General features: G+C 53.1%; 7 protein-coding genes across 7 annotated transcripts; 5 read left to right on the plus strand and 2 right to left on the minus strand.

Moving 5' to 3' along the window:
* Nucleotides 1-325: 325 nt before the first annotated feature.
* On the minus strand, nt 326-5,087 carry BDZ83DRAFT_662762 (inner centromere protein). Its single transcript, XM_060511075.1, has 3 exons — nt 4,686-5,087; nt 1,248-4,632; nt 326-1,190 (listed from the first exon to the last, which is right to left on the minus strand). The coding sequence occupies exons 1-3, from the start codon at nt 4,859-4,861 to the stop codon at nt 573-575; spliced, it is 4,179 nt and encodes a 1,392-aa protein (XP_060369564.1). The 5' UTR covers nt 4,862-5,087; the 3' UTR covers nt 326-572.
* Nucleotides 5,088-5,387: 300 nt separating this feature from the next.
* Nucleotides 5,388-9,159, plus strand: BDZ83DRAFT_568495 (RecF/RecN/SMC N terminal domain-containing protein; the record flags this gene model as incomplete). The annotated part of the gene is made up of 5 exons (XM_060504075.1): nt 5,388-5,414; nt 5,465-5,505; nt 5,559-5,679; nt 5,745-8,830; nt 8,895-9,159. The coding sequence occupies 5 exons, from the start codon at nt 5,388-5,390 to the stop codon at nt 9,157-9,159; spliced, it is 3,540 nt and encodes a 1,179-aa protein (XP_060369565.1).
* A 598-nt stretch (nt 9,160-9,757) lies between these two features.
* BDZ83DRAFT_568341 (MOSC domain-containing protein) lies at nt 9,758-11,517 on the minus strand (the record flags this gene model as incomplete). The annotated part of the gene is made up of 4 exons (XM_060504054.1): nt 9,758-9,995; nt 10,121-10,232; nt 10,344-10,455; nt 10,594-11,517. 4 exons carry the CDS (start codon nt 11,515-11,517, stop codon nt 9,758-9,760), a joined length of 1,386 nt encoding a protein of 461 aa, XP_060369566.1.
* A 3,770-nt stretch (nt 11,518-15,287) lies between these two features.
* On the plus strand, nt 15,288-15,602 carry BDZ83DRAFT_788865 (uncharacterized protein; the record flags this gene model as incomplete). Its single annotated transcript, XM_060515687.1, has 2 exons — nt 15,288-15,481; nt 15,541-15,602. Coding segments are annotated over 2 exons (252 nt in total), but the record flags the coding sequence as incomplete, so codon positions are not given.
* A 1,608-nt stretch (nt 15,603-17,210) lies between these two features.
* On the plus strand, nt 17,211-18,277 carry BDZ83DRAFT_605391 (uncharacterized protein). Its single transcript, XM_060507334.1, has one exon. The coding sequence runs from the start codon at nt 17,711-17,713 to the stop codon at nt 17,957-17,959; it is 249 nt and encodes an 82-aa protein (XP_060369568.1). The 5' UTR covers nt 17,211-17,710; the 3' UTR covers nt 17,960-18,277.
* Nucleotides 18,278-18,690: 413 nt separating this feature from the next.
* BDZ83DRAFT_727220 (uncharacterized protein) lies at nt 18,691-21,361 on the plus strand (the record flags this gene model as incomplete). Its single annotated transcript, XM_060512777.1, has 4 exons — nt 18,691-19,039; nt 19,994-20,072; nt 20,320-20,537; nt 21,104-21,361. Exons 1-4 carry the CDS (start codon nt 18,986-18,988, stop codon nt 21,359-21,361), a joined length of 609 nt encoding a protein of 202 aa, XP_060369569.1. The 5' UTR covers nt 18,691-18,985.
* A 2,452-nt stretch (nt 21,362-23,813) lies between these two features.
* On the plus strand, nt 23,814-26,861 carry BDZ83DRAFT_34346 (uncharacterized protein). Its single transcript, XM_060502473.1, has 5 exons — nt 23,814-24,356; nt 24,406-24,433; nt 24,486-25,228; nt 25,286-26,088; nt 26,179-26,861. The coding sequence occupies exons 1-5, from the start codon at nt 24,060-24,062 to the stop codon at nt 26,411-26,413; spliced, it is 2,106 nt and encodes a 701-aa protein (XP_060369570.1). The 5' UTR covers nt 23,814-24,059; the 3' UTR covers nt 26,414-26,861.
* Nucleotides 26,862-27,227: the final 366 nt, after the last annotated feature.

The raw sequence follows: 27,227 nt of genomic DNA on the forward strand, positions 1-27,227 counted from the left end.
AGGAATTGGTGGATATGTTGGCAGCTCCTGGAAATTGTTGGAGGTTACGAATACCACCAAGAAATTCGGAGAGTGACAAGGGTCCAGCGCGTTAACTGCTTACCTTGAGTGCACAACCGCGTCGGATCCTGGCAGGTACGGTCATAGCGTCCGGGGCGGTTGCCCTGTCAACGAGCATGACACAACCCTGGCTCAGGACTTCGGAACCTTACCTCTCATCCATGCGATCGGATGAAGGATGAAAGCTGGAGACCATGACAGCCGGCCCTCAGATGCATGTCCAGCCTGTAGATAAACATGCCACGAGATTCATCATAGCTTCAAAGGTAACGCAGAATTGCCATTTTGCTGAATATTAACACGGTCATAATTGTATGCCTTATGCTGCCCAACGCCCGCAATAAAAGTTCCTTGCTTCCTTGCAAGAATAAAAGAATACACCAGGCTCTACTCAGCCAGTCTGAGCAGCCGTATGATCTGCTTGCATTTGTCCCATCGTGAGCACGTTCGCATGTGTAATCCACACAGTTGTCACCCAACCACCAAAACCAACGCCAAGTCTGCGGCGACTCTCACATCAAGTCCTTGCTCATCTCGTAGGACCAACCACCCTCTCTGCGAAGCTTGTCGCGAGCTGCAAGATCCTTCCTAATCTCGTCTTCTGTCAAGCGATCCGATCCACTCCAGTTAGCGCTTGATGTGCGCGCGCGGAACTTGTGCCATCTCTCCTTGTTGTTGAACACTTCCTCCATGTTAAGGGCGCGGGGAGGCCCGAAGATACCCTCAGGGTTCATGGTTTCCTGTTTCATGAGGGCGCGTCTCAAATCAGGCGAATCAGCCCAAGGGGCAACGCCAAAGTGGGAGTCGTCATCATCTTCGTCCTCATCTGTATCGATTTCGGGCAGCTCAATCTTTTCGCCATCTTGGAATCGGGGAGACGATCTCGTAGCCTTGGCGGTAGACTTTGTGCTTGCAGCACCCATAGGTCGCGCCGGTGTCTTATGAGCCGGGCCGGCAGGGTTTGGATTGGGCGCGAATGGAATGTGTCCCTGAGCAAACTGATTCATATCCACTTGCTTTGTGGACTTGATTGTGCTGTGGTGCTGGGCGGTGACGGTAGACTTGAACAAATCTCTGGAGGCACTCGGTGGTGCGTTGGTGTAGCCGTACGTCGACTTCGTGGGCATGTCCTGATGATCCACGTTAGCAAAGCTCCCGTCGTGCGCACTGAGCAATGGGTAACTAACCTTCTTGAAACCCACTGACGGAGGGCGAACAGGGGGGCCCTTGATGTTGGGTGGTTGAATGTCCATGTCAAGCTCATCAGCAAAGTCATCACTAGTCCGACGACGCTTGGCTTCCTGAGTCTTGTAAGATTGCCCGTTACGTGCGGGAGGGTTGCGAGAGCCAGTGTCCTCTCTGCTGTCTTGCGGCAGGGGACGCTTTGAGCCTGGCTTCGAAGCGTTAGAAAGAACAGCATTGACTGGTCGATCCTCTTGAGACCGATGAGCCATGGAGTTCATTCGGGACGGAGGCCGGGGAGGTTGGCCATCGGAGCGTTGGCTGGCAGTGTAGTCGGGAGGGCCATTGGGCTGAGAGCGCACAGCAGGTGGTGGTGCTCGCGTCTGCTTGGCACGCTCAATTGCTGCCTGCCTCTGTGCGCTCTTCTTCGCCTCGGCTTGGTCCCTCTCCCTCTCCCTCTGTCTTTCCGCCTCTTGTCGCCTTTGCAGTTCCTGCTTGCGCTCCTCCTCTTGAATCGCAGCGCGTTTCCGTTCGAGTTCGAGCTTCGCATCTCTCTTCCTTTGAGCCTCCCGTTCTTCCTGTTCCTTTCGCTTGGCGGCAAGCTCGAGTGCTTTCGGTCGCCCATTGGACGAGACAGAGCTCTTCATGCTCGCCAGAGATTGCTTGCTATGTGAGCCTGGCTGGCTTGACTTGGACTTGACCGATGAGCCCAGTGTCTCTTGCAAGCCCGATGATAATGTGCTGTTGGAGGGGTGGAACTGCGAGTGTTGCGAGCCGGTGTTAACGCGAATGACGGTAGGTGCTTGCTTGATCTTGCTGGGTGCTTCCTTGCTTGGCTTCATCGGACGCCTGAGTTCCCGCTGCCTGGCCGTCTGGCTAGGGCCAACAGAGCGAGGAGCGGATGGCGGCGGCCTGGGCGTTGGCGCTTCAGCCATTTCAACATCAGGCTTTTCCGATTGTGAGGCCTGGGCAGCAGCCTCGGCCTCAGCCTGAGCCTTAACCTTGCGGGGGCTAGTTCTTGTGGGCTTGGGTGCTTCCTTCGGCGCCGGCGTTCGAGCAGGTCGTTCGACCTCCCTGACCTGCTCTTGTTCAGGTTCCTTCTCCTTTTGAGCAGCAATCTTCTTCTCCATCGCAGCAATCTTCTCTTGTTCTTTGCTGAAAGTCCGGGCCTTTTCCCGCTCATCTGCACGAGCCTTGTCAAGCTTGCTCATCTGATCAGCCATCAGCTTGGCCTCTTTCTCTTTCCGCTTGTCTTCCTTCTCCTTCTCAACGGAAGCCCGCGTTCTGCGCGCAACGGGCTTCTCAGGGCTTCCCATGCTGGAGAGTGTCTGAGCGTCGGCTGCAATTCGCTTGGAAAGGTCAGGATATAATGGCTCTGCGGCGACTGACTGGGGTACAATCGAGTCTGTAGAGGGACCGGGGTTGATGCCGAAGCGAGTGGTGGAGGGTGACATTAGCGAAGATTTGCCTTCAGCGCTGATGGCCGCACTGCTCGCAAGAAGACCCTTGGAACTCTTCAGAATGGAAGACAGCTTGTTCTTGACCTGCTTCAATGGACTGTCCCTGAAGCTTCGTGTAGGCGATTGAGGAGTCTCGGGGCGTCCATCCTCCGGCACGGCTGACAGAGGGTTGGAGACTGAAACATGCTTCTTGGCTGGGGATAGGTCTTCAACCATCTTGTCCTTGGAAAGATCGGGCAAGACAGAAACAGAAGCAGATTTGCCATGTCCAAAGACACTGGTAGTACGCTCAGGGATGACAGGTGCCCGCTTGGGGGAGCCTGAGCGACCAGGAGATTGCCGCTGCTTAGGCAAAGCAAATTCAGGACCGCTGACGGTGTCTGCCCTGTCGATGCCTTCCATGACGTCCGCAGTGTGGCTCTTAGGCAAATGCGGTCGGGGACTGGCCAACGGCGTATCTTTCGCAGGCACAGGAGGCGCGATCCAGTCATCCTCTTCGCCTTCTTCCACTTCTTCTTCTTCATCATCGTCCTCCGGGAACGCCCCAGGAGTCGGCGGTGCAGCAGACTTCTTCGCGGGTGTTGCTGCCTTGGCATCCGCAACTGATTGGGCCGCAGTCGTTTGCGCAAGTTGTTGTGCAACCGCTGAGCTTGGAATCGACTTCGAAGGTCGGCTTGCGTTCGGTTGAGATTTACCGAGCAAGTTGATTTGGTCTTGTAGTCGTTGAGTGTACGTCTTGTTGTGGTTAGAAGCGTAGTTGTCGACCTCCTTGGTGTCTTCGGTTGAGCCATCGATGCTCATTCCGTCGTCGTTGCCTTCCTCGTCATCTGATTCCCCAAGTAGTTCCATGTTGTTTCCCAAACTCTTTCCTCCCGTCTGCCGACCGTAGTAACTCTGACGGTTCATATCCAAGTGGCTGGTCCTAGAGACACGAGCCCCGATACTCTTATTCTTAAGAGGTTCTCTAGCAGGAAGTGAAGCAAAGTTGAGGCTGCTCTTCCTGACTGGGCGGATCGGGCTCGACTCGTCGTCGGATGGTGATCGTGTATCATCGTCCATGTGGACATCCACGTCATCCTGTGATTCGGCAGCAGGCGAAGGCTCGGGCATAGGAGATGGTGCAGCTCCAAGCACAGGTGAGGATGGCGGTGAAGACTGCTTCGCCGGGGAGCGCTTCAGAGGTGAGGCCTTGATAGGTGACACGCTCTTTTTGGCGGAGCGAGGCTTGGGTGACACGATAGGAGGCGAGGGCGTCCTGGTTTCCTTGGCCGGGCTTGGGGCAGCTGAGGTCTTGGACGATGCTGGGGATGGAGCTTCCTCGGTGACATCGCGTATGACCCGCGTTGTCTGTTCCTCCTTGGCCGTCTGGAAAGTGACTTCAGGAGAGCGCATAGTACGTGTTTCGGTAGGGCTTTGAGGCGCGTTCTGCTCGATGGCCTCGAAAGCGACATGGCCGGTCCGTCCAGCAGTCTTTGGGGGGCTCGATCGTGGCTCGTCAATCTGTGTTTCCTCTTCGATCAGGTCGACATCCATGTCGTCGTCGTCTTCTTCGTTGTCCATGTTGTCGACATCCTGGCTGCCATAATATCCGGAATCGGCTAGTGCAACGGGCTGTTTCGAAACCGGCCTAGGGGAGGGGGCAGCCTTGAGAGGCGAAATATTCCTGTTGATCAGAGGTGACGATGTTGATGGCGCAGGGTTGGCATTGGGAGTAGCGCGGGTAAGATGTTGTGTGAAAGTGTTCGGGACGCCGTTGGGAGTAGAAGAGAACACATCTGATAGTGGCTGCACCTTGTTAGCGGAGGTTGATGTTGGCGCGCGTGAGAGCAGTAAACTCACGATACGAGGCTCGCCATTGTCGACCTTACGCGCCGTTCGAGGCGTCTTGCTTCGAAGCTTTCCAGGTGTCTTGAAGATCTCGGCGACATTGCTGTCCAGGTGGTTAGCGATCGTCACAGAGCTACTAGCCAGGGGTCACCGTACATTTCGTTCTCGTTGAAGACCCCAGCCATATGCTCATTAAGCCAGTCAAACTCGTTTCTCGCGGCAAAGGAGAACTCCTCAGCCTCAGCCTGAACAATACTAAGGGCTGTAGTTCGTTCTTCGTTAACCCATGACGCGGAGCCAATAGGCACACGCGTTCCTCGCATCGTCGCCATTGTGAGGGGTAGATCGCGACGCGCGCAAGAGTGTCGCTGTGAAGGAGAAGAGAAATGCTAGCTTGTCATCGAGTTCGGAATGTGGTAGATGGGTGTAGTAAGGTAGTTGCTGGAAAAGAAGGGAGAGAGGAAAGCAAAGAGTGGAAAGCACACAAAAGCTGTATGGATGTGCGGTGGTGTTGATGGACCTGGATTTGAATTGCATTGCGAACCGAATGTTTTGGTCGAGTCCGAATCTGGTTTAGCGCGGTTGAAGCTCGTGGGGCTGCTTGAGCCGGGGCAATCACAGATTGACAGTCGCGCTTGCGGCTTGCGGGAGACTCGCGGTGCCCTGTGTGACTGCCCGCCCGTATGTGTGCTGTCCCTGATAAGGGCCTTATCGGACGGGAGTGCGGGAGGGTCCAAACCTTCCATCCATGGGAAGGGGGGGTGAAGTGGAAACGCGACCGATCGAAAGTAAACAAAAAGACCTTGACTCTAACAACACTCCTCAGCAACACCATCGCCAACCACTAAGTACTGCAGCATGAGGGTCATAGAGGTTATTATAGACGTATGCGATCACATTTCTTCTTTTATCTTCTTGATGCTGACAGTATCCAGGGCTTCAAGTCGTATGCCGTGCGAACGGTGATTTCGGGATGGTAAACAAACCCCTTGCCTTGGCTTTGACGGGACGAAAGCTCACACAACACAGGGACGAAAGTTTCAACTCCATCACCGGTCTCAACGGTTCCGGAAAGTCCAATATCTTGGACGCCATCTGCTTCGTTTTGGGAATCACCAACATGACAACAGTCCGAGCGCAAAATCTCCAGGTGCGTAGCTATTAATTGTGCTGAATTCTGATGGTGACCGATGAAGCTGATGCTATTCACAACAGGATCTTATCTACAAGCGCGGCCAAGCCGGTGTGACGAAAGCGAGTGTTACTATTGTTTTCGACAACAGAGACAAGAAGAAGTCGCCGATCGGCTTCGAAGAGTACTCAACCATTAGTGTGACTCGACAAATCGTCCTCGGCGGCACATCCAAATACCTCATCAATGGACACCGAGCCCAACAGCAGACTGTACAAAACCTGTTCCAGTCTGTTCAGCTAAACATCAACAACCCCAACTTTCTCATTATGCAGGGCCGAATTACAAAGGTTCTCAACATGAAACCGGTCGAAATTCTGGCCATGATTGAGGAAGCTGCGGGAACCAGAATGTTTGAGGACAGGAGAGACAAGGCGCTTAAGACCATGGCGAAAAAAGAGATGAAGTTGCAAGAAATCACCGAACTACTACGAGACGAGATCGAGCCGAAGCTGGAGAAACTCAGGACAGAGAAGCGAGCGTTCCTCGACTTCCAACAAACCCAGAACGATCTCGAGCGACTTACACGGGTGGTTGTAGCGCACGACTATGTAAGGTGTCAGGAAAAGCTTGAGCAATCCGCAGCAGACCTGGAGGGCAAGAAACAAAGACAAAAGGATCTCGAGGACTCTGCAGCACGACTAAAGAGCGAAATTTCCCATCTTGAAGAGGACGTCAAACGAGTCCGAGCTCAGCGCGACAAGGAGTTGAAGAAAGGAGGAAAGGCGCAAGCCTTGGAGGATGCCGTCAAGAAGCACTCGAACGAGCTGGTCAGACTTGCCACGGTCATGGACCTGAAGAAGTCCAGCATGGCGGAAGAGGAAGAGAAGAAGACGGCTGTCGAAAAGAACGTCGCGGAGCTGGAGGCGACACTGCAAGAAAAGACTCAGGCCTTTGAGGAAATCAAAGCCAGATTCGACGCAGCCAAGGACGACCTGGAGAAGCAAAGCCAAGAAGCCGAATCCAAGGAGGAACTCTTGCAAACCCTGCAAACCGGTGTTGCATCCAAGGATGGCCAAGAAAGCGGTTACCAAGGCCAGCTCCAAGACGCAAGGAACCGCGCGACAGCATCGGTCACTGAACAGGAGCAAGCAAAGATGAAGATTGCTCATCTCGAAAAGCGCATCAAGGAGGAGGAGCCACGAGCCAAGAAGGCGAAAGAGCAGAATGCCGATCTTCTCAGGGATCTCGAAGGCCTAAGATCACAAGCGCAGAAGCTCGAGAAAGAGCTTGGACGACTAGGCTTTGAGCCCGGCCAGGAAGAGCAGTTGTACCAGAAGCAGTCGTCCCTGCAGCAGCAGATCCGAGGTCTCCGTCAGGAGGCCGACGGCCTGAAGCGCAAGGTAGCCAATATTGACTTCAACTATGCTGACCCGACACCCAACTTTGATAGATCAAAGGTCAAGGGCTTGGTTGCCCAGCTGTTCACACTCGACAAGCAAAACACGCAAGCCGGCACTGCACTCGAGATTTGCGCTGGTGGTCGCCTTTACAACGTGGTGGTTGACTCTGAAGTCACCGGCACTCAACTGCTCCAAGGAGGAAAGCTCCGCAAGCGCGTCACCATCATTCCCTTGAACAAGATCGCAGCCTTCAAAGCCTCGGCTCAGGCCATCGGGGCTGCCCAAAGAATTGCACCAGGCAAGGTTGACCTGGCCCTGTCACTCGTTGGCTACGACAACGAGGTCTCCGCCGCCATGGAGTATGTATTCGGCAACACTCTCATCTGCGCAGATGCAGAGACGGCCAAGAGGGTCACATTCGACCCCAACGTTAGAATGAGGTCCATCACCCTTGAGGGTGATTCCTATGACCCTTCAGGTACACTTTCGGGTGGTAGCTCCCCCAACTCCAGTGGTGTGCTCGTTACACTGCAAAAGCTTAACGAGATCACGCGCCAACTCAAGGAGGCCGAGTCTTCGTTGCACCAGCTTCAGCTCACCATTGCGAGCGAGAAATCAAAACTTGACCACGCCCGCAAGATCAAGCAGGAGCTTGACCTAAAGAGCCACGAGATCAAGCTTGGTGAAGAGCAGATTAGCAGCAACTCTTCTTCTTCAATTATCCAAGAGGTGCAGAACATGAAGGAAACCATTGCCCAGCTCAAGAACGACACTGCGGAGGCCAAAAAGAGGCATTCCGAAGCCACTGCTGATGTCAAGCGCATTGAGAAGGACATGAATGACTTCGACAACAACAAGGATGCCAAGCTTGTTGAGCTCCAGAAGTCATTGGACAAGCTGAGAGCCGACCTGACCAAGAACACTGCTTCAGTCAAGGTTCTGCAGAAGGAAGTGCAAGGCGCCCAGCTCGACTCAGAACAGGTCTCTGGCGATTTGTCCGCGGCCCGCGAACAGCAGCAAGAGGTTGAAGTAGCCATCAAGGCCCAGCAGCAGGACATCGAGGATCTTGTTAAGCAGCAAGGCACCCTGCAAGAGACTCTTGACGGTGTCCAGGCCGAGCTTGACGATGAGCGGGCCAAGCTCCATGGCTTCGATGACGAACTCCACGCCCTTGAAGATGCTACCCGATCCAAGAACGCCCGCATCGCCGAGGAGAGTCTCGAGATGCAGAAGCTTGGCCATCAGGTCGAAAGGTTCCACAAGGAGCAGCAATCGGCCGTGCAAACTGTTGCGCACATGGAGAAGGAGCACGACTGGATTGCCGACGAGAAGGAGAACTTTGGCCGTTCAGGAACGCCGTATGACTTCAAGGGTCAGAACATTGGCGAGTGCAAGTCGACGCTCCGTAACCTCACGGACCGCTTCCAGGGTATGAAGAAGAAAATCAACCCCAAGGTCATGAACATGATTGAGAGCGTCGAGAAGAAGGAGGTGTCACTCAAGCACATGATGAAGACTGTCATCCGCGACAAGCGCAAGATCGAGGAGACCATCATCAGCCTGGACGACTACAAAAAGAAGGCCCTGCAAGAGACATGGGAGAAGGTGAACGGCGACTTTGGTCAGATTTTCAACGAGCTCTTGCCCGGCAGTTTCGCCAAGTTGGACCCCCCTGAAGGCAAGACCATTAGCGATGGTCTTGAAGTCAAGGTATCCCTTGGCAAGGTGTGGAAGCAGAGCTTGACTGAGCTGTCTGGTGGTCAGAGGTAAGCATACTCTCAATCTTTTACACTTGGTTTCAATGACTTCAAACTAACGCGTGTAATTTAGATCTCTCATCGCCCTTTCACTCATCATGGCCCTGCTGCAGTTCAAGCCTGCGCCCATGTACATTCTGGACGAGGTTGACGCCGCGCTGGATCTGTCCCACACGCAAAACATTGGTCGCCTGATCAAGACGCGTTTCAAGGGCTCGCAGTTCATCGTCGTCTCTCTCAAGGACGGCATGTTCCAGAACGCGAACCGCATCTTCCGGACTCGCTTCAGCGAAGGAACCAGTATGGTTCAAGCATTGACGCCTGCTGACATGAAGTAGACGTGTTTGCTCGCGTTTGTTCGTGAATGTTTCTAAAGTCAGCTTCCTGATCGCGACATGATGATGATGATGACGATGATGGAATTTTCTTCCTCTTTCCCGTTTGCTATTGGGGCCTCCTTTCTCCTGGTTTGAAGAAGAGGCGCAAGGGTACTCGACGAGGTTTCTGGGTCGGGTTGAACTTTTCTTTTGGTTGGATACCACAGCGGAGCACGCTTTCTTGTCGTTTTTCTGCACTGGGTTCGGACGGGTTGTCTCTCTCACGCAAAACAGGCCGGAACTATGGGAGTAACTGGCATGATACCTAATGGAGGTTGCGAGTGCGAAAATTTTGAAATCAAATTTGTTTTTTCCTGTTCTTAACCTACAACACTCTCTCCTTTCTGCATGTGATTGTGGCCCCCTAAGTCTATGTCTATTATGCCTTTTCACACCATATCCAAGCAAGACGAAACCCAACCACCAACTCTCTCTCTCCAGCAACGCCAGATCCATCTCATCAGTCGCTGCCTGGACATATCTTTTTCTTCAGGGGTTAAGATCAAAATGAGGCGGGCGAGCGAGCGAGAGCTGAGATGAGCTGAGGTGGCCTGGCTCTTCACTGCTTAATGTACACGTGCTCGCCGCGCTCCAGTACGGAGACGTCCATGCCGACCTCGAGCCAGGCCTGCATGTACTCGACGCGGTCGGTGCCCTCAAAGAGCGGGCACATTTGCATGCCCAGGCACCCCATGCGCGGTGCGCCCTCGTCGACGTCGCGGAGCTTGCGGAGGGACCTGTCTGGTTCGGCGCCGTGGCGGGTGCCGGTTACTGGATCGACGTTTGGCATTTTGCAGCTTTTAGGGTGTGTTAGTTGATATATATATATATACATATGTGTGTGTGTATGTGTGTGTGTGTGTGTGTGTGTGTGTATTTTCAGGAGCATGAAAGAGGACGATCGAGTGAGTAAGGGGCTTACCGGACGGTACGGCACGAGACTTGGAATTTGGCCGGGACGGTGACCTTTGAGGTGCCCTGGGTGAAGTTTACCCATTTCCATGATTCCTCGTCGTAGGCTGGTGCACCAGAGACTGTGAGATTTCGTCAGTAAAGCTCTTGAACCCAGAAATTCTGCCCACTATCAAGTCTCTAGAGAGCCGAGGGAGAGAGGGTCATCTCATGCTGCGTTGGATCGTACTTACCAATGATGTTGGACCGGAACCTCCTGACGTCGAGATGCTTCAGCTCGTCGTCCTTGGGCACCTTGGCGTCAAAGTCCTGGAGACTGCTAATGTTCATGATATGTAGGGGATACTTTTCCCCAATGATTCGTTAGCTTCAAGTCACCTCGTTTTCGTCTCTCATCTTCCATCTCTCACCCATCTCAAAAGAGAAGAACCCAAAAAGGGGTGAGGGGACGCAAAATCAAGAACAAAAAAGGCGAAGACTCACAGCATCCTGGAATCCAACAATAGGTTGATACCCAGCCTCCTCCTTCCGCGGCGCACACCGATACACCTCCCTCAACTGCCCCGGATCAACCCGGAACAGCGCCAACTTATTGCTCACTCCCAAATACCGACACAGCTGCCCAGGAAGCTCCTTCTCCATATTCAGAGCCGGCACGACCTCCTTCCACACCTTGACGTCCTCGCGGGTATACCCGCGCTCCGCAATCTCCGCGTCCGTCGGGAACTCGACCGGCAACAACACCTCCATCTCGGGCTGGCCCCTCCACCCGTCCCGGATCTTGGACGCCACCCACGACATGGTGCCCCGGAACCCGGGTTCCCGCCAGGGGAACCGCATCACGATCCACGCGTCGGAGGACTTTTCCATAAAGACTGTGGATTTGGTCGCGTCGGGGACGTAGACGTCGACTTTAATCGTCGCGAGGAGAGGGAACTGGCGCTGCGTGACGAATTCCCATGTGTGTTCGTCCTTCGCCTCGGCCGAGTCGTCCACGGCGGCCGGAAAGCGGGATTTGAGCTGCGCAAAGGTGTACAGCCTGTCGAATTCCAGACCTGTCGGCAAGAGCTTGGTGCGGGTCACTTCGATGCCGCGGCATGATTTGATGGGGTAGACGCAGAGCGCCTTGACCCGAGCGACGGGCCCGCTGCCGGTGCCGGCATTGGAGATGCTGCTGCCGGTGTCGGCCCTGACGGAGTGCTGGTCCCGGAGATTGCTCTTTGGCGGCGGAACGCCAATCTTGGTGTGTGTTGACCGGAGGGCATCACTGGTGGTTGCCGGGATCGGGGGGAAGATGTAAAGGACCGGGACGAGGAAGCAGAGAAACGTGGCGAAGGGGAGGAGGTAGAAGCCGATGCCCAGGTGTTGTGGCTCACCCAGAGCGGATGCCGAGATATTTGGGTCCATTATGAGTATGCTTCTTTCTCTCTCTCTGTTATTACCGGTGATCTTGCTGTTTCTTGGATTATCAATGCTTGTGTGCTGTGCGCTTTCTGTTTACAAACAGTATGTGATTCTCCCTGTGATCACTCACTCACTCACTCCCTTGCTTGTAAGACGGACTCCGGTGGGTTGTGATGAGAAGCGGTCGTGTGGTTGGAAAGCTCCACCACCAATCTCACACACACAATGTTTTATTTTCGTTGACGATGTAATTGAAGGTTCCAGTTCATGGGACGATATGAGCTTCACATCATTTCACCTTTTTAGAACCACGCTTCCTATTGACAGCGCGGCTGAAACTTTCTATTCATCCCTTTCGGCAGGGTCCAAGACCCCTACGGCCCCGGCGCGCGTTTGACACTGGTATCACGTGCATAATCAAGTGACTAGCTCCTACCAGGAGACAGTTATTTTGCTTAGTCATTCAATACTCTCCCAAGGGAAGCTGGTCTGTGCTTGAAACGAAACTTGGTCAAAGGGAAAAAGGTCCCAAAACCCCCGCGCCTAATTTCAGAGACGCCGCACGTGTGGGTGGCGGGCGTGGGTATTTACAGTTCCGTGACTGGTATCTGTACTCCGTAGGTCCCTAGCTGCACCCACGGCCACCTCGAGACGTATAATCGTCAATTCGAAACAAAAGCAGGGGAAACTGTCGCGATCTTCATTGCGAAAAGCGGGATGATGCCATCAGCACGGGGGCTGCAGATGCCACGTACTGGCGACCCCTACGGAGTACACCCCTATCAGCCACAGCAGATGGATGACGCCAACATCCCCATCACTCTCCCACGCCTCCTAGTCGATTCTTACGTCCGTATGCGTAATAACTTTAGAGGTGCGGTGACACATCTCTAGCGGCAATTAGACTCGGCGCCTTTTGTTTTTTTTTTCTTCAGTTGGTTTCTGTCTCGTGCGACGAATCAACTTCAGGTCTCCAGGAAGCTTTAGCACTGGGATTTAATGTCGAATGAGGGAGGGGCGTAATTTGAGATCGTCCCCCAGCCTCCACGTACAGAAGAACCATTACCTATGTACCTTAGCAAGTCGATTTGGAGGTGTAAAGCCCGTCCTTTCGGGGCGAAATGTTAAGGACCCGACGAGGTTCATCCGACAACCTCTGGGCGCAATAGCATTCGCAAAGTACCGACAGCTTTAGCCGCCGCTTCGAACTCGGCCGTCGTATTAACCGATGTAGCAGGAGTGACTGTAACGCTTAGTTCGTATATCACCAAGGAAGAACGCCTCCGACCGCGAGTGGCTTTGCGCCCGTTGTAATCTGATGGCAACGGATGAGAGTTGGGCTGTTGTTCAGTGTGAGTAAATGCCACTCGGTCTGATCGCAATGTCGCAATGGGCTGGCGAACATAGTCCGTTCCTGGCGTAGCATCCATTGGGCGTCTCCCGCATAATCCCCGAGAGGAAATCCCAAACTGGTAGCATTGCAACAGGAGAGGAGGGCAAGGTGATGTCGTTGACGCCCGTTGCGATTGGATATTCAAATCCAGAGTAGTATTCCCTCGTCGGATCGGAAAATTCGAAGGCGGGCTGTCCCTGAGACTGCGCGAAAGAACTTTGAGGCTGCATGGATCCAGTTCCATGGGATCTACAAATACGGTCTGGTATGGTTTGATCATTGTTGGTCAAACTCTTCAATCTGCCCACTGGCAGATGCGCACAGGTCTGCTGTGATATATGCGAGTACCTGTGGACTGTTTCTCGAGATGTTTTTGGGAGCTCTGTTACTCGCCATGTGGAGGTCGAGCATCGGAAGCGGAGGGCAACAAGAGGAAGCCAATGTCACCTTGTGTATGGCTGTGTAGTAGATCGATCACGAATGCCTTTCTGATAGGAAGAATGATAATGGTTGCACCGATACTGTGCGACTAGGGAAGCTTTGAGATATCGGCAGATCATTTGCATCGTTCCTGCGCCTCTGGCCCATCTGGGACGCGCGTTGTAGGTAGGTGGTAGCCTTTGAGGAATTCGGCCCGGACGAAGAAGAGCCGCACGTCCATCCAAAGTGTGAGGTTCACGTACCGTATGGAAGGGGCCATTGCGATGCTCAATACCGAAAATAATTCGTCAATCACGTCGGGGATTGACAAGGTAGGCGCATGTATCAATATCCCCTACACCGGATGGCACTTTGCCGCGATTTTCGAAGAGAAGATCAGGATGCTATTCTGATACTGTGACTGTGGCTTTGAAATCTGGACACATAGACCTTGACTGGGGATGAGAGAGAGGGCATCCCACAACCCGGCTGAGATCGCATGGCTGGGCAAAGACGACATCCCGGAGCGGTTGGTCCACTCAGCACCATCCGGGGTAAGAACTTGGTATCAAGGTACCAAAGCGCACGACGAGTATGGTCGTAGATGATGAACAACCACACCGGGCTTTCACTGAGCAGCACGAGCTGGGGTGTACAAGCCACGGGCCGCAGATTCCTTCAGGTCAACATCTCCATTTTGTAGAGAGGTACATGGCTGGTTGAGTAGGAGTAGATACGGAGCATCTCGAAGAAACCATCACCAAAGTCTCCTGAACATGGAACAAGAATTAGAAATTACAAAGAGGCCTTTGCGCCCGTAGTAAGACATGGCTGACCCCATAGCAACTGGGTATGGATGATGGCCAACGAACCGTGATTGCGAAAGGCGAGAAATGACGGTGACAGCCGTAACAGTAGGTTGGCTGTGGCTCCTAGGGAGTCGAGGCCAGCGCCTTCTATCCAAGACTGACGTAGGTCTGGCCTCTGTGTTTTGATGACTCGTTTGAGATGCGTTTTTTCTCTCTCTCTCTTTCGGTCTTCCGGGTATGCATTGATGGACCTCTGTTGATATGCCGTCCTTGATGCTGTCAATGACATCTGTTCCCTGTTCATAGGTAGCCATGTATGTTGATGTCAACATGGGGCTGTAGTAGAGACATGCTGTTAGGCTAGTCCGCTTGATTCAACCTGAAAACGCCTTCCTCATTGTGTCAGCCATCCGCTTGATCCTTTAGATAAGTTAGCCATCGGAGCATATGCCAACATGGGTTTGGTGAACATACCTACGCAGTACGGTCGATTTGGCCAGCCACAACGGCAGGGCCTCTTTGCTGATCTCACTTGACGGCACTTGAGATTACTCCAAAGCCAACGCTGGCCGCTTCTGCCCCACTGCGGAAGGGATGGGAAAGCGTACGGGTACAGAGTAAAAAATGATGTGAAGCCTTTGGTTCATCTGAGGACGAGCCCCCCATGCCCCCCGTCTTTGCGATCCTTCTAGGCCCTGGCTAGGCAAATTTTGGTAAGATGCCAAGCATCGTTGGCCTTTTTGTTTTCGCGCTAGATTTCTGGACGAAAGACGTTCGTAATATGGCGAGTGGCTGCATACATGTTAACCAAATGCGGGTTCGCGCTCTTTGTTCAGTTCCGTACCTCTCTCTTTCGATCGGTACAGTCATGTTTGCGTTCTTTTGGAAACACTGACTCTGCGAGTCTAACGATGGTTGTTCTGCTTCCCATTACCCAAATTGACAGATTTTCAGAAGAGCTACGGTGTGCACCCAGGCTGGCTGCACTTGAGCATGTTCTACTGCTTGTCGCCCTTGGCACAAAAGCCATGCCTGGCACTTGGGACTCTTCTCCGGATCTGCGGGAGTCGAGGGCGGGCCTTTTTTGATTTGTTATAATACCGAGCAGCTTCCCGCCTTCGGGGGGTTGCTAGGATATGAGCAAGGGAGCCAATATCGCTTTCGTTCGGCGCTGTGCTCGTTTGATCACTGCGTGTAAAGCTAAACGGCTATATCAAGCCATCTTATTACTTGTGATTTGCAACCCGGATCCGCCATGTCGCGCCGCCAAACATGACTGTCTTCTGGTACTACCAGCCTTTCGCAGGCAGTTCATCCGATGGAGTCAACCTCGAAAGGGCAAGACGTTTTGATGGCACTATTGAGCAGAATAAGCCAACGGCTGTTACCGTTAACTATCTGCAGCGATCAAGATTCGGCGCGCCACGGACGGTCCAACGGCTGCTGGAACGTTTGCAAATGATTGATCCTCGCTTCTCGCAACTCGCGAGTGCCGTTCTGCAACGATTTTAATCCCAAATGAGAGCCATATGCCATGTTTCCCTGTCCATGAGATTTCTCCATTTCGGGGTGGGTTGATTGTCAAATGCGTGTCGTGACTTCGCAAGTCGTCTTTGTCAATTAGGCCATGCTGGATCAGGACGCTGTCAGGATTTGAATAGGGAGTCTGGGGCCGTAGCTGCCGGACTGCGGGAACTATTGAGCAAGACGCTTGTGCTTCTGTGAGGGTCCTGTCTGGGCGTATTCCCCTTTTCTACGGGTAGACGCATCCCGTCCCGGTCATGGAGCGTTGATCCACAGACGAGAAGGCCACATAGCTGGCTGCCAGCGTGTGATTTATTGTAGTATCCGCATACGGGCGGCGCTTCTTGTGGTCATTACTCAATGACAATATTGACTAATCTGTGCTGGGAGTATGTAGGGGAAAAAAACTCTTGGCCGTCGTTGAACCCAGTGGTGAGCATCGAGGTTCCGAGGCGGCCGACATATTGAGAAACAAATCTGCAGTCGGATTCAAAACCCATGATCCCAACAAGGACCCAGAACTATGACCGCCTCCTTGGTGGGGTATTGCAAAAAGCAATGAAGGAAGAGTTGCGAGAGGATTCAGGGCTCAGGCCTGTCGTATGCCCCCTTGTCTCGGGGCGTGCCTTGCCATGGGAAATCTGCAACCCTGCGCCGGCAGCGGATGACCTAGGTCTCCAAGAACAGTGGGAGAATGTGAGGTGCGTCTGCTGCTTGGGACTATACTAGGTAGTAGACGACTCACACCCTCGACGCTGGAACTAAGTAGGACGTAGAGCGCTGCAAATAAAATTGCGAGACGATGGCGGTTTTGTGGCAAATCCTGCAGATTAGACCATGCATTATCTTTTCCGGATAAAGCGTCTTCTCCGTCATATATGACGGGTTTGAAGACTTGTCCCGGTGGGCCAGATCCTGCTATAGGGTGCTTCTGCTGATATTGAAGCAAACAGCATGGATGGTACGAAGTCGCAGCTTCGAGCAGCTGATTGCGTCGTGACTCGGGTTCTCCCGAGCCAAAGCAGACTGCGGTGCGGTGCGGTACGACGCGGATAAGACGGTTGGATTAAGACGCAACAAGCCCAGAAGCGCTGCAAACTTACGACCAGGCCAGGCTGTCATGCTGAAAAAGAAAGTTGAGGGGTATTTATTGTTCTAGAAGCCGGGCCGGCGGTGACGGGCGTGACAGAGCCAAACCACGCAAAAAATAGGGACAGAATTGGGTTCCATTGTGCGGCAAACACGGAGCAGATGAGACGTTGCAGTCCATCTGGATGATCGATTTGTTAACCTACTGTCGACTGAGACAGAGTGCAAGGCGCAGCAAAGTCTAAAGCTTCAGCTCAGCTGGTCTTTTTGGCACGACGTACTCCGTGGAGCCAAGATGCTCAGAGATGCATATGAAGCATGCCGTTTTTGGCCACGGACGCACAAGGCGCTTGCTGTTTGATGCGACTCGCGAGGGCGGATGTGAGGTGTGTTTAAACTGTGGCGGCGTGCAATAAGGCTGATTATCCGGGATTGCTTGACAGCTGCAAGCAGCAAAACAAGGGAATGGAGTGGATGACGGTAATGGCCCAGGTCCAGGACCAGCTGAAATGTCTCGGAAAGTACCGCAACTCGCCTTTCGGTGACCAGATTAACTGGCGCTGTCGTTGAGGGGCCGTGGTTTATTTTAGAAATTGCTGCATCGCGATGGAATGTTTGCTGTGAATGTGTGCGAGGGAGGATGCAATGCGGTGCAATGCAGTGCAGCGCATGACATGGCATGGCATTGCAGCAGCTGAATCTAAGTTACAGCACACTCCACCTCATATTGTCATCCACAACTATCCCGAGCTAGGAGTGCGAATGAGGCAAGTGTGGCCACACGAGATGCATCACAAGCAAGTACCTATGCCCATGGGCCAGTACCTGCCTACCTAGGGGCGGAACGAGGCGGAAAGTGGCTGGCCGGGGAAATGGAAGGAGATGGTAGGGACGGATACGTGTACGAGTTACCTTCCCCAAGGTATTACCAAACCAGCTTGACAAGTACGGATACATACGAATGAGCCGACTGCAGCCAAACATACTACGTATTTACCTAAGTATGCCAGTGGCAGCTGCAGTTTCCTTCGTACAAAGTGAAAAAGAAAAGAGACATGTGCATAAATCCCGAGAAAACATACAATGGAGGCAAAATAATGATAAGAAAAAAATCCAGACCAGCAGGGGCACAATGCTGCAGCGCACCTTCGATCGGTCTGGGCCGCTAGAAACCATTGGATCGGGTCATTGCAGGTTAAATTCACAATAACGCAACGCCGCAATGAGGCATATCCCAGTTCAAACCGACATCTGACTGGCTAGGGGCGGCGTGGGGAAGAGAGTGTGAGGAGAAGAAGGACAATGGGCAAGTCAGCTCGTGCCGTATGCCGTATACTAGCATAGTGGAAAGAGAAGGAGGCAACTTGTTGGAGAAGTGATAGGGAAGGATGTTGTTGGAGAAAGTGAACTGTGAGGAGCCGTGTGCGTGAAGTCACTGAAGTGGTGTGAGTGTGCAGCGTGAGATGTGAGGCAAGGCGCAATGATCAAGAGCCGGCACTTTCCCTACCAGCCGGATCTTACCTGAGAATTTGAAAGCACGCGCTACATATTGCAGGCCCCTGTCCAGCCTCGGTCTTCCTTGCTCAAGCTCGGCCCCTAAAGCAGGTGCAATGCGGAGATGAAGCCACCGTGCAAGGTTGGACGCTGTAATTTTGAATTCTGCACTGAGGGACTTGCGGATATTGAAGCCAACTTTGGCATATGTTGGCAGCTTCATGACTTGGGGCATTGGATCTATGGAATATGGAATCATGGCTATTACATGGTAGACAACCTAGGGCACTCGAGTTGATGATTGAGGTAATGTAGGTACGGATACCTTGCCTTGGTGCTGCTGACTGGGGTTCCGCCACCCACCGCTCTTTTATTTTTGCTTCTCATTTTGTGGGATTCCACTCCTGTATCAAGATATAATAGTAGACAACAGTATTGAATGATTCAGGAAGGTCCAACGGAAGACCGAGGCTCATAAGACCATGTATGCATAGACGCAGTCCCCTGGCCATTAGATTATCCAATGATCGACTCGTTGCAAACCTTGACTGATATATATTTGGCCGTAGGAACGAACTCTCGTTGGACGAATGCATACAAGTCTCCAGTGTATCATCGGGTCTTGCGTTGCCGCGCATTCCTCGAATCCATGAACATGACTGCATACCGAATTATCAATGACTCTTGAGTCTCAACCCCAACTCCTTTTGACCCTCCTCCTATGCTTGAAGTAGAGTGTTGAATGCAGATGGAAATGCTTTCAGGTCCAGGATATGAGCAGGGCCTTGCTCCCAAGGTAAGGTACTCCATTCGGATAGACCACGGGGCCATGTCATGTTTCTCTCCGATGACCAAATTGGCAGAATTGAGGCAGGTACGGCAGGAAGACAAGGGGAAGGGGGGGGGGGTTGAACGTGCCGTGGGCCGCCTGCCTCCTGCTGGTTGAGTACTCCGTACAGAGTAAGTGAGTACGGAGTAAGGTAGGTGGTACCTACGGAGTATTCCATGATCCATAGGCAGGCAGGTTGAGCCTTGACAAAAGGCCCCCGACGCCGACGGCACCATGGGCCCGAATCGTGGGAACTTGGAAGGTGGACCCGGCCCGTCCAGTTTTGACTCCTGCTGTTTCGAGACTTGATCATCCAAGAGGGCCTGCTTGGGGCCTGCTACTCCTGCCCTCTTTTGCAGCACATTAATTACATAATACTCTTTTAAACTCACCATCCCCACTCGGGCTACTCCCCACTTTCTTTTTTTCCTCCGGTCCGCGGATGCCTTGTTCGTCCGCCTTTTCTTTTGCGTCAGGTCTTGCAATTCCCATGCCATCATGCCTGTGCTGCGATACAACACGACGAACACAATTTCCACGTGACTCCCACGCTTTCCTCACTTCTCGATATGGCTGGTCGGCCACGCGATATGCAAAGCCTGGTCTGAACCAACCTGGATCAAAGTAAACGGTGCCCAGTCCATTGTTGTCGCATCTCAATTCAAGCCCCCTGTAACCTCGAGCTACCTATCTTGACACGACTGGAATCTGGATGATTCAACAAGACATCTACATACGGAATGGGTACGATGTACTGCACAATGCAATACCTACGCCCGCTGGCCATGTTCAATTCGATGGATCTGGCCATTGGTGCAAAGCAATCCGGACACTTCTCCATCCTCCAAGTCCCAGCTGCTCCTCTTCCAAATATCCTCCTTACCGCGCACGACAGCGTTGGCTGCATATCGACTAATGCAGGCTCGACCTCCCGCCTTGAACGAGCCCTGCCAGATCAACCTTTGGCACGCCCACTTTGCTGCCATTTTAGCTGCGCAAAGTACGTATTACGGAACAAGAAACCACCCTCGCCTTCTGCCGCTCATCCTGGCATGGGACGATGTCGCTCTGCTTGCATGTTGGGATTGTTGATCAGTGCCCGCTTTCAATCCACAACCGACGCCTCCATTGGCCTCAACCACTGGCATGGCCCTCCCTGCCCCGACTGACCTGGGACGGAAGCCAGTCTCGATCGTCGACTCCTACGAGGTTTTCCTACTGCGATCCGTACACTACTGCGTACACAGACCGGTACTGCCCTCCCGCTTTTGGTCGAGATGCGCCAGCGCCAGACGCCCCCGAGCGAGTGGTCCGTTGGTGTATTCACTGCAAGCAATCGATATTCTTGATCTTGCACACCGGCCGTCGCGTCCCTAGGATCTCCTCTTGTTCATTCGATGTAGCCGTCATATTACGTACCGATAGGCAATACCCAAGGGACTTCTTCTGGCATAGACTCAAGGAGGTTAGACATTTCAACGAGCTTCTCGGGACCACAGGGGGGGAACGGCCCAGGCACTGGGATTACATGAACCAACAGGGCGGAAAAACTTTCAATCAGGTACCCTTTTGCCAGGGCCGGTCCCCTCCCCTGGCATCCTGCTAGCTTTGTGGTGCTTCAGCTGCGACGATTTCCTTTTCTCAACCGTCAGACGGCTCAGTACTGAATCGAGTCGCTCCCTCAGTTGCATCTTGTTGTCAACGCCCGCCCCCTTCGATCCCGCCGACTCCCGTTCTCCAAATCCAGCTTCTCCACTCGAGTGCGACATGTCACTGAGCACAGGCACCGACCTGAACTCATTTCTCGTCCCATCCTCAGGACCGCCGCCTTTTAAGCATGGGCGCTAGCGGCATCAGGTTCCCAAAGCCAAGAAAGCTAGATTATGCTGCCGCTACTGCTCTCACATCTGTTTTCTGCCCTTGCGCCCTCCGCCACACCACCCCGGCCGCACCTCCCGACCCCATGTCTGTGCTCCCGCTCCAACGACACCCCCTTCACTATTTCAATGACACCAAAACCTGGGACCCAAGACCTGGAAGTGGGTGTGGAGTGTGGGTGTGGCTAGGGTTGATGAGGGGTGCTGGACTCTCCGTCTTGCTCCTCTTCCTGATGCCTCCACCAAGCCCATGGCTCGACGCCCCGACAGCCTGGGAACACGCAAAGCATCCATGAGTGCCTTGCCGGTCAGTCCCCTTCTTCTGGCATTCCACCGTGCCTCTGGCCGTTCGTCCCGCTGCAAATTGGCTGTGTTCCACGGGTCCTTGACTCCTTTCTGCGAATTCTGCTAGCGACGATAGCTCGGACTCGGCGGGCGACATCTTGCTGCGGATACTACTCATATGGTTCGAAATTCGAATACGATCATTCCGAGCAATACACCCCAATTGTGACGGATAGCTGTCAACAGATCCACGGGAGCTTCCCATCATCAATCTCCGCCGTCTTAGACAGGACCAGGCCCACATTGTCTAAGAGTGACCTTTTAACACGAGCTTATAGGCCTAGAGTTGTGACTGGACGCCAGGGCTTGGACAAGTTCCGCGCTAGAGTGGCACAGAAGAACGCGCCCGCGGTTTTCTTAAACTGCCAGACGAACGCTGGCGCCGCTCAACGCATTTGCGCTACACGGCAAATTTGCGCGGGCAGGCTTTCAAGGAACGCGGTTTCAAAGGATGGGCCTGGCGGCGATGTATGTGCAACTTGGGTCGTACTAAGCAACTAGTGAGGACGCCGCCGTTCACTCATCCATGTCGATTCCAGGGCGAGTATGCCCAGCTGTCACGGCTCTTCTCTCGCGGGATCCGAGATCAGAACATCAGATCAACAACAGGAACCTCCACATCATTTTCAGCTAGCCTGGTGTTGATCAAACTTCAACAACCAGATGTTGACAGGGCTTCAACTGTCTGCTTTTTCCGCCCAACCCCAGCAAGCTCATTCCCAGCTTTGCCCCCACCACCGACCTGGGCGCTTGCTTTGGCCCGTTACATCACCTTAGACACAAGACCCTTGTCTCATCTTTCTGCCAGGGCTTATCTGTGCCTCTTCTTCCGTCGGGTTCTGACGTCCAGTCCAGTTCCTGATCCAGAGTCTTTTGTACTTTGTACGCAAGTGAGGAGGAAACCCATCTCTTCAGGCTGAGGGGTGAGTCGAACCTGTCTACCGGTACCGCTGGGTCGGACGATCTTTACTCTTCTCCCTATGCTAAGACTTTGGGCAGACGGCCAGACCAATTCGAGCACAGCCCGGACATTCACAGCCGTTTGGGCTTAGGACGACCAGCCGTTGCCACGTTCATCAGTAGACACGGGTGGTGACGGGACTCCATATCACGCCTTGGATCGGCCTCTTGCCAGCGTCTGCCACGCCTCAGCCGCCCCAGCACTCACGCGCCATCCCGGAACCTTAATCAATCTAGAGCCGTCTTTCCAAACCGCTTCTCCCGAGGCTAGGGAACCACCAGCAAGACACAGAGCTCGCAAGGGTGGCTGCGCCAAAAAACCCCTTCACCCCGCGCCAGCTTCTTTCATCACTTTTCAGGACAACCGTTCTCTATCCCAGTCCATTCCTGAGAGTACTATTACTGTTGTGGACTGTCCAACCGTCTAGACATTTCACATTTTCGGCAAGTCACATACTCTAGGCCACCTCAGAGCTACCTATCTGGTCGACTCTCGCTCCCTACTTGGCGCCACCCACCCGTACACCATCACGCACCACCGGACTTTTTGACTTTGGAGTCTACATTCCACGTCTCTTCTGGCTGTAACGCAGCTACAATACCCACATGTTTGGGCAGTTTCGTCTCACTTTTGGCCTTACCACTGGCTTCGAGTCTTCAGATCTGACGTATTCATCTGCTTGAATCTCTTCGGCAACCCCTCCACTCGATCTCATCCCCTTGTCGGGTCCAAGTGAGTGGAACAAGGCACATCGATACTTACCAAGCCGTTGCCGTGTATCTCATCACACGATACGGCGTATTCTTCTTCCTCGTCGATATTCAGGACCAATCTTCATGCCAGTTGGCGCTTCACCAGGCCCTTGAGTTCCAACTAGGCTTAGGCCAACCACAACGGCCCTCCACATTCTCAACAGCTCCCAAGTGCTTTTGAGCTCTGCCGGGATCGATTCGGACACGGAGGCCAGACAACACCACCTCGCCATCTCTGTCTAGGTTTTGACTTCCCTTCCTAGCGTAGTAGCTTCCAGGAGCCCCCGCCATAACGCCAATCCCGCCAGCAGATCAACAGAGCGCGAGCTGCGATACCCGCTCTCCAGTCAACCCAGTTACATTGTGGCCGTCCCAGCGCCCCACTACCGTCATCACCACCCGCAGTGAAAGCTATCGAAAGAACTGGTGTGGCTCTGGGTGACCGAGACCCTCTTCTGAGTGGCACAGTTCGCCCTTTCACTACTTCCCCCAAAACAAGGAGCGAATAATCTCCCTCCCAAGTCCGCTCACAACTACAACCACAGACCCCTCTCGACATATGCCGGGTCCGCCGTTGCTATTCCCCTAGCCATTCTTATGAAATACGTAGGTTGCCACGGATTCAAGCTACAGCTTTGAAGGAACAGTATCCATGCTCCGGATCAGATTCCACCAGCTCGCCATCTCAAGCTCCCGATTTGATCTACCTAGCCGGGCCACCGCGTCCCTCTATCCGGGCGGCTCCTCCTTCCACAACTTTCCGTCTTTTTACCTCAAGGAGTTCGTTCCCTAACAACAACTCGGCTCACTCCATCCTTTGGCTTGCTCAGACGTGTTCCGCCTAGTCTGGCCACCCCACCATAGCTCGCATTGCCGTCACGATTAGCGACCCACGAACTCCAAGGGATACAGATTTGCGGTCCTTCTGAGTACAGGCAGAGCATGCCAGCTCCCGCAAGGTCATCGTAGCACACGATCCACAAAACCTGATCTTCTCAGTCCCTTGCCTTCCACCTAAAAACCAACAGCGTCGGCCACTTCTAGCCGCAAATATGGGGGACTACTATCACCATTTTCTCACCTCCATGACGGGGGTGGCAGCTAGCCAAAGTACAAGCCCGCAGGACATACATCCTCCCCAATTTCCAGGCGCTCAGATGTCCATGATGGGTGGTGCCATGCCTGGGCCATATCCCAACCTTGGATATTTCACAGGCTTCCCTGACCCCGTTGGGCTTACTGCACCCAAATCCTCGAGGAACCGAAGAAAGTCGGCTTCAGGCTTAGATCACGTCAAGCATCGACGAACACGGTCCGGTTGCTACATGTGTAGGAGCAGAAGAGTGAAGGTATGTCTCCGCGTCCTCTGCAAGATCATAGTCTTCTGACTCAAGGTAGTGCGATGAAAGCCGGCCAGTTTGCGATAGTATGTTTGGCCGAAGAGGTGTCTGCGTGTCGCATAGTTAACATGACCATAGGGTGTCGAAAAGGTAGCCGCGAATGTATCTATCCAGAGCCGCCAGCAGCCAAAGGATCTCCAGCACAGGGCTCTTCGTCCAAAGATGGAGCTCCTACTCAACAGCAAGCCAGTCCGGGTTCTTCAAACGATGCTGAAGACGGAGAGGATGACACCGAACCCGCCGGCCTAGACACCATCCTCGACGAGGACGAAGGAGAGGAAGAGTCTTTTCAGAGACAATTTTCTGGGCCGAGTAGAAGCAGCACAGCTTCTTCCTTCAACCTGCAACGTACAGGAGGTACACGGCACGGCTCCGAGACGCCATCACACGAGGGGACCAAGAGCGCCTCGCCTTCAACTTCTACCGCGAGCAGCCAAACAACCACCGCATATACGATGCCGGATCTTGCGATATTATCCCTAGGTGGTCACGCCGACTGGTCACATTTGCCCTCCGACCTCCGGCAGCATCTGGAATACTTCTGCGAAAACGTTACTCACTATCATTACTGCATGCTCACTGACGCACACGAGTTCTTCCGCGTCATTCTGCCGAATTTTGCGATACAGAACGAGGCTCTGTTGTACGCGGTCGTGGGATTCGCAGCCTACCAGCGTACGATACAAGATCCCAATGGCAAGATGGAGGAGTTTTTGAAATACTACAACAAGAGTGTCATCCTGCTGCTCAACTCATTGAAGAGGAAAGAGAAGCATAACGTTGCTATGCTATTAACCGTCCTTCAGCTTGCCACAATCGAGGTACGGCGGTCCCCGAATACAGATGAAAAACAGAGATGTGGCTAATTCAAGATACAGGAGTATCTGGGCGACTGGATTAACCTCATGGGGCATCAAAAAGCTGCGTTCGAGATGCTGACACATTTGTTCACACCTGAGACGGCTACGCAGACCCCTCTTGGTAGAATGATTGTGTCTTGGTATGGACGCTTCGACATCTTCATCGCTATGATGGGCGGCTTTCCCACGATGCTAGCCCCTGAGTGGTTCATAACTTTTGTAGAATACTGCGATCAGCAAGCCGTCTCGGACGAAGCAGACAGTCTGCACTGGAAACTGGAAGCGGAATCAGGTCGCCTGCGGGTTATTTCAAGAGAAATGTCTACCCTCTTCGCCCGGGGTAGCAGAGGCCAGATAACACCGGAAGATTTCGCTACAGAGCACGAACGACTGCAAAACTCGCTACAGGGCTGGAAAGACGGATGGGACCACGCCCTTACTGACCCTGCTTACTACGTCACGGATTTTAGCCACGCACCCCCCCTAGGCGAAGACGACATTGTCGACCCGTTTATCACAGGAGTCTTGTACGATTTCCCGATATTCTCGACGACGCTACTTACCAGCGAGTTCAACTCTACCATGATGATGCACAAGTGTCAGTCATCGACGACGCAGCGGGAACATCTATACGGCGAGCTGAGAGGCCACGCATACGCCATCTGCCAAATCTTTGAGGCTGTCGAGAGGTGGCCGTCGAGCCCGAGGGGCAGTTTGATCTTGATTCAGGCCTGCATTGCTCTATCGGCGTTATTCCTACCGCAGGACGCCAAACATCACAACTGGATCCGGAAGAAGTTTGCTTTGCTAGAGACTATGGGGTACGTGGACAATCCTGGCTGCAGCCTTCTGCTTTTGACCTCGCCCACGATGGGACAGGGCCCGCTGACTTTTGATCGAAATGTACACAGATATATTCACCCGATATCACTCCGCGCCAAGATGGCCGAAATGTTCCACGAGCCCAGCTGTGTGCGCTGGTGGCTGCCCAACGACGAGGGTTACAGCCGGATCCTGCAGGACGTACGGACCTTTGCCGATGAACGCAACGCCAACGCCGCATCCGCCCAGGCGGAGAACCTTCGAGAAGTCAGACACATTTTCGCAAAGATGCAAATGGCGGAGAATGCAACCCAGGCTGCATAGATCTTGAAACCGACAAACTTTTGGGGGGAAGAGGGGAAAAGAGGGAAGGGAAAAGTTTCGAGCGAGAAAAATAAAAAGGAGGTGGAAAGTCCTGATCAACTCGGCAGACACCGTGGCTGAGAAGTTGAACGGCATACGATTTTCATCATGGGAGATGGAGTGGAAAATTAGGAGCTCGTTCAGAGCTCGTTGGGAGTGATCGTTAGGGGAAGGTCATACGGTAAAAACGAAAGGGGAAAAAGCTTCGAGCATGGACGACGGATCAAAACAAAGCGGCGGCATTTCTGCATTCTTCCCCCTTATATCTAGAGGGCTACATCTTTAAACCCATAGAGGCCACGCCATACCCTGGCAAAGGTCATACGCATTTTGGCGTTGGGTCTTCTTTTTCCGTTCCCGTTTCCATTTCCATTCGGCCCCCCTTTTTTTTCCCTCTCCTATCCGATTATTCTCTACACCATTGTAGTAGGATTAATGTATTATAAATTTTGTGGTTATCTTTCTTGGACATTCTTTTCACTCTCTTTCTTCATATCCTCACACACATATTTCTTGCTCCTCTGTTAGACATAGACATTGTGTGAAACCTATTTTCCCTTCTTATTTATACAAACACATCCTCGTGATACGTTTTGACCAAAAATATCACGAGACTTTCTTGAAGAGAAGACCCTCCAAAATGAAGAAGAATACTATACACATACGTGGACCTCGTCTCATTACAATAATAGAAAAGAAGATGAAAAACGGTCTACCAGTATCCCGCCCAACTCAGAACCACCACTCCCTGGGTTTGACGGGTAGGCGACAAGTC

This window comes from Colletotrichum acutatum, assembly GCF_030867785.1.
Source record: "Colletotrichum acutatum strain CBS 112980 chromosome Unknown BDZ83scaffold_11, whole genome shotgun sequence".
NCBI classification, from domain to species: domain Eukaryota; kingdom Fungi; phylum Ascomycota; class Sordariomycetes; order Glomerellales; family Glomerellaceae; genus Colletotrichum; species Colletotrichum acutatum.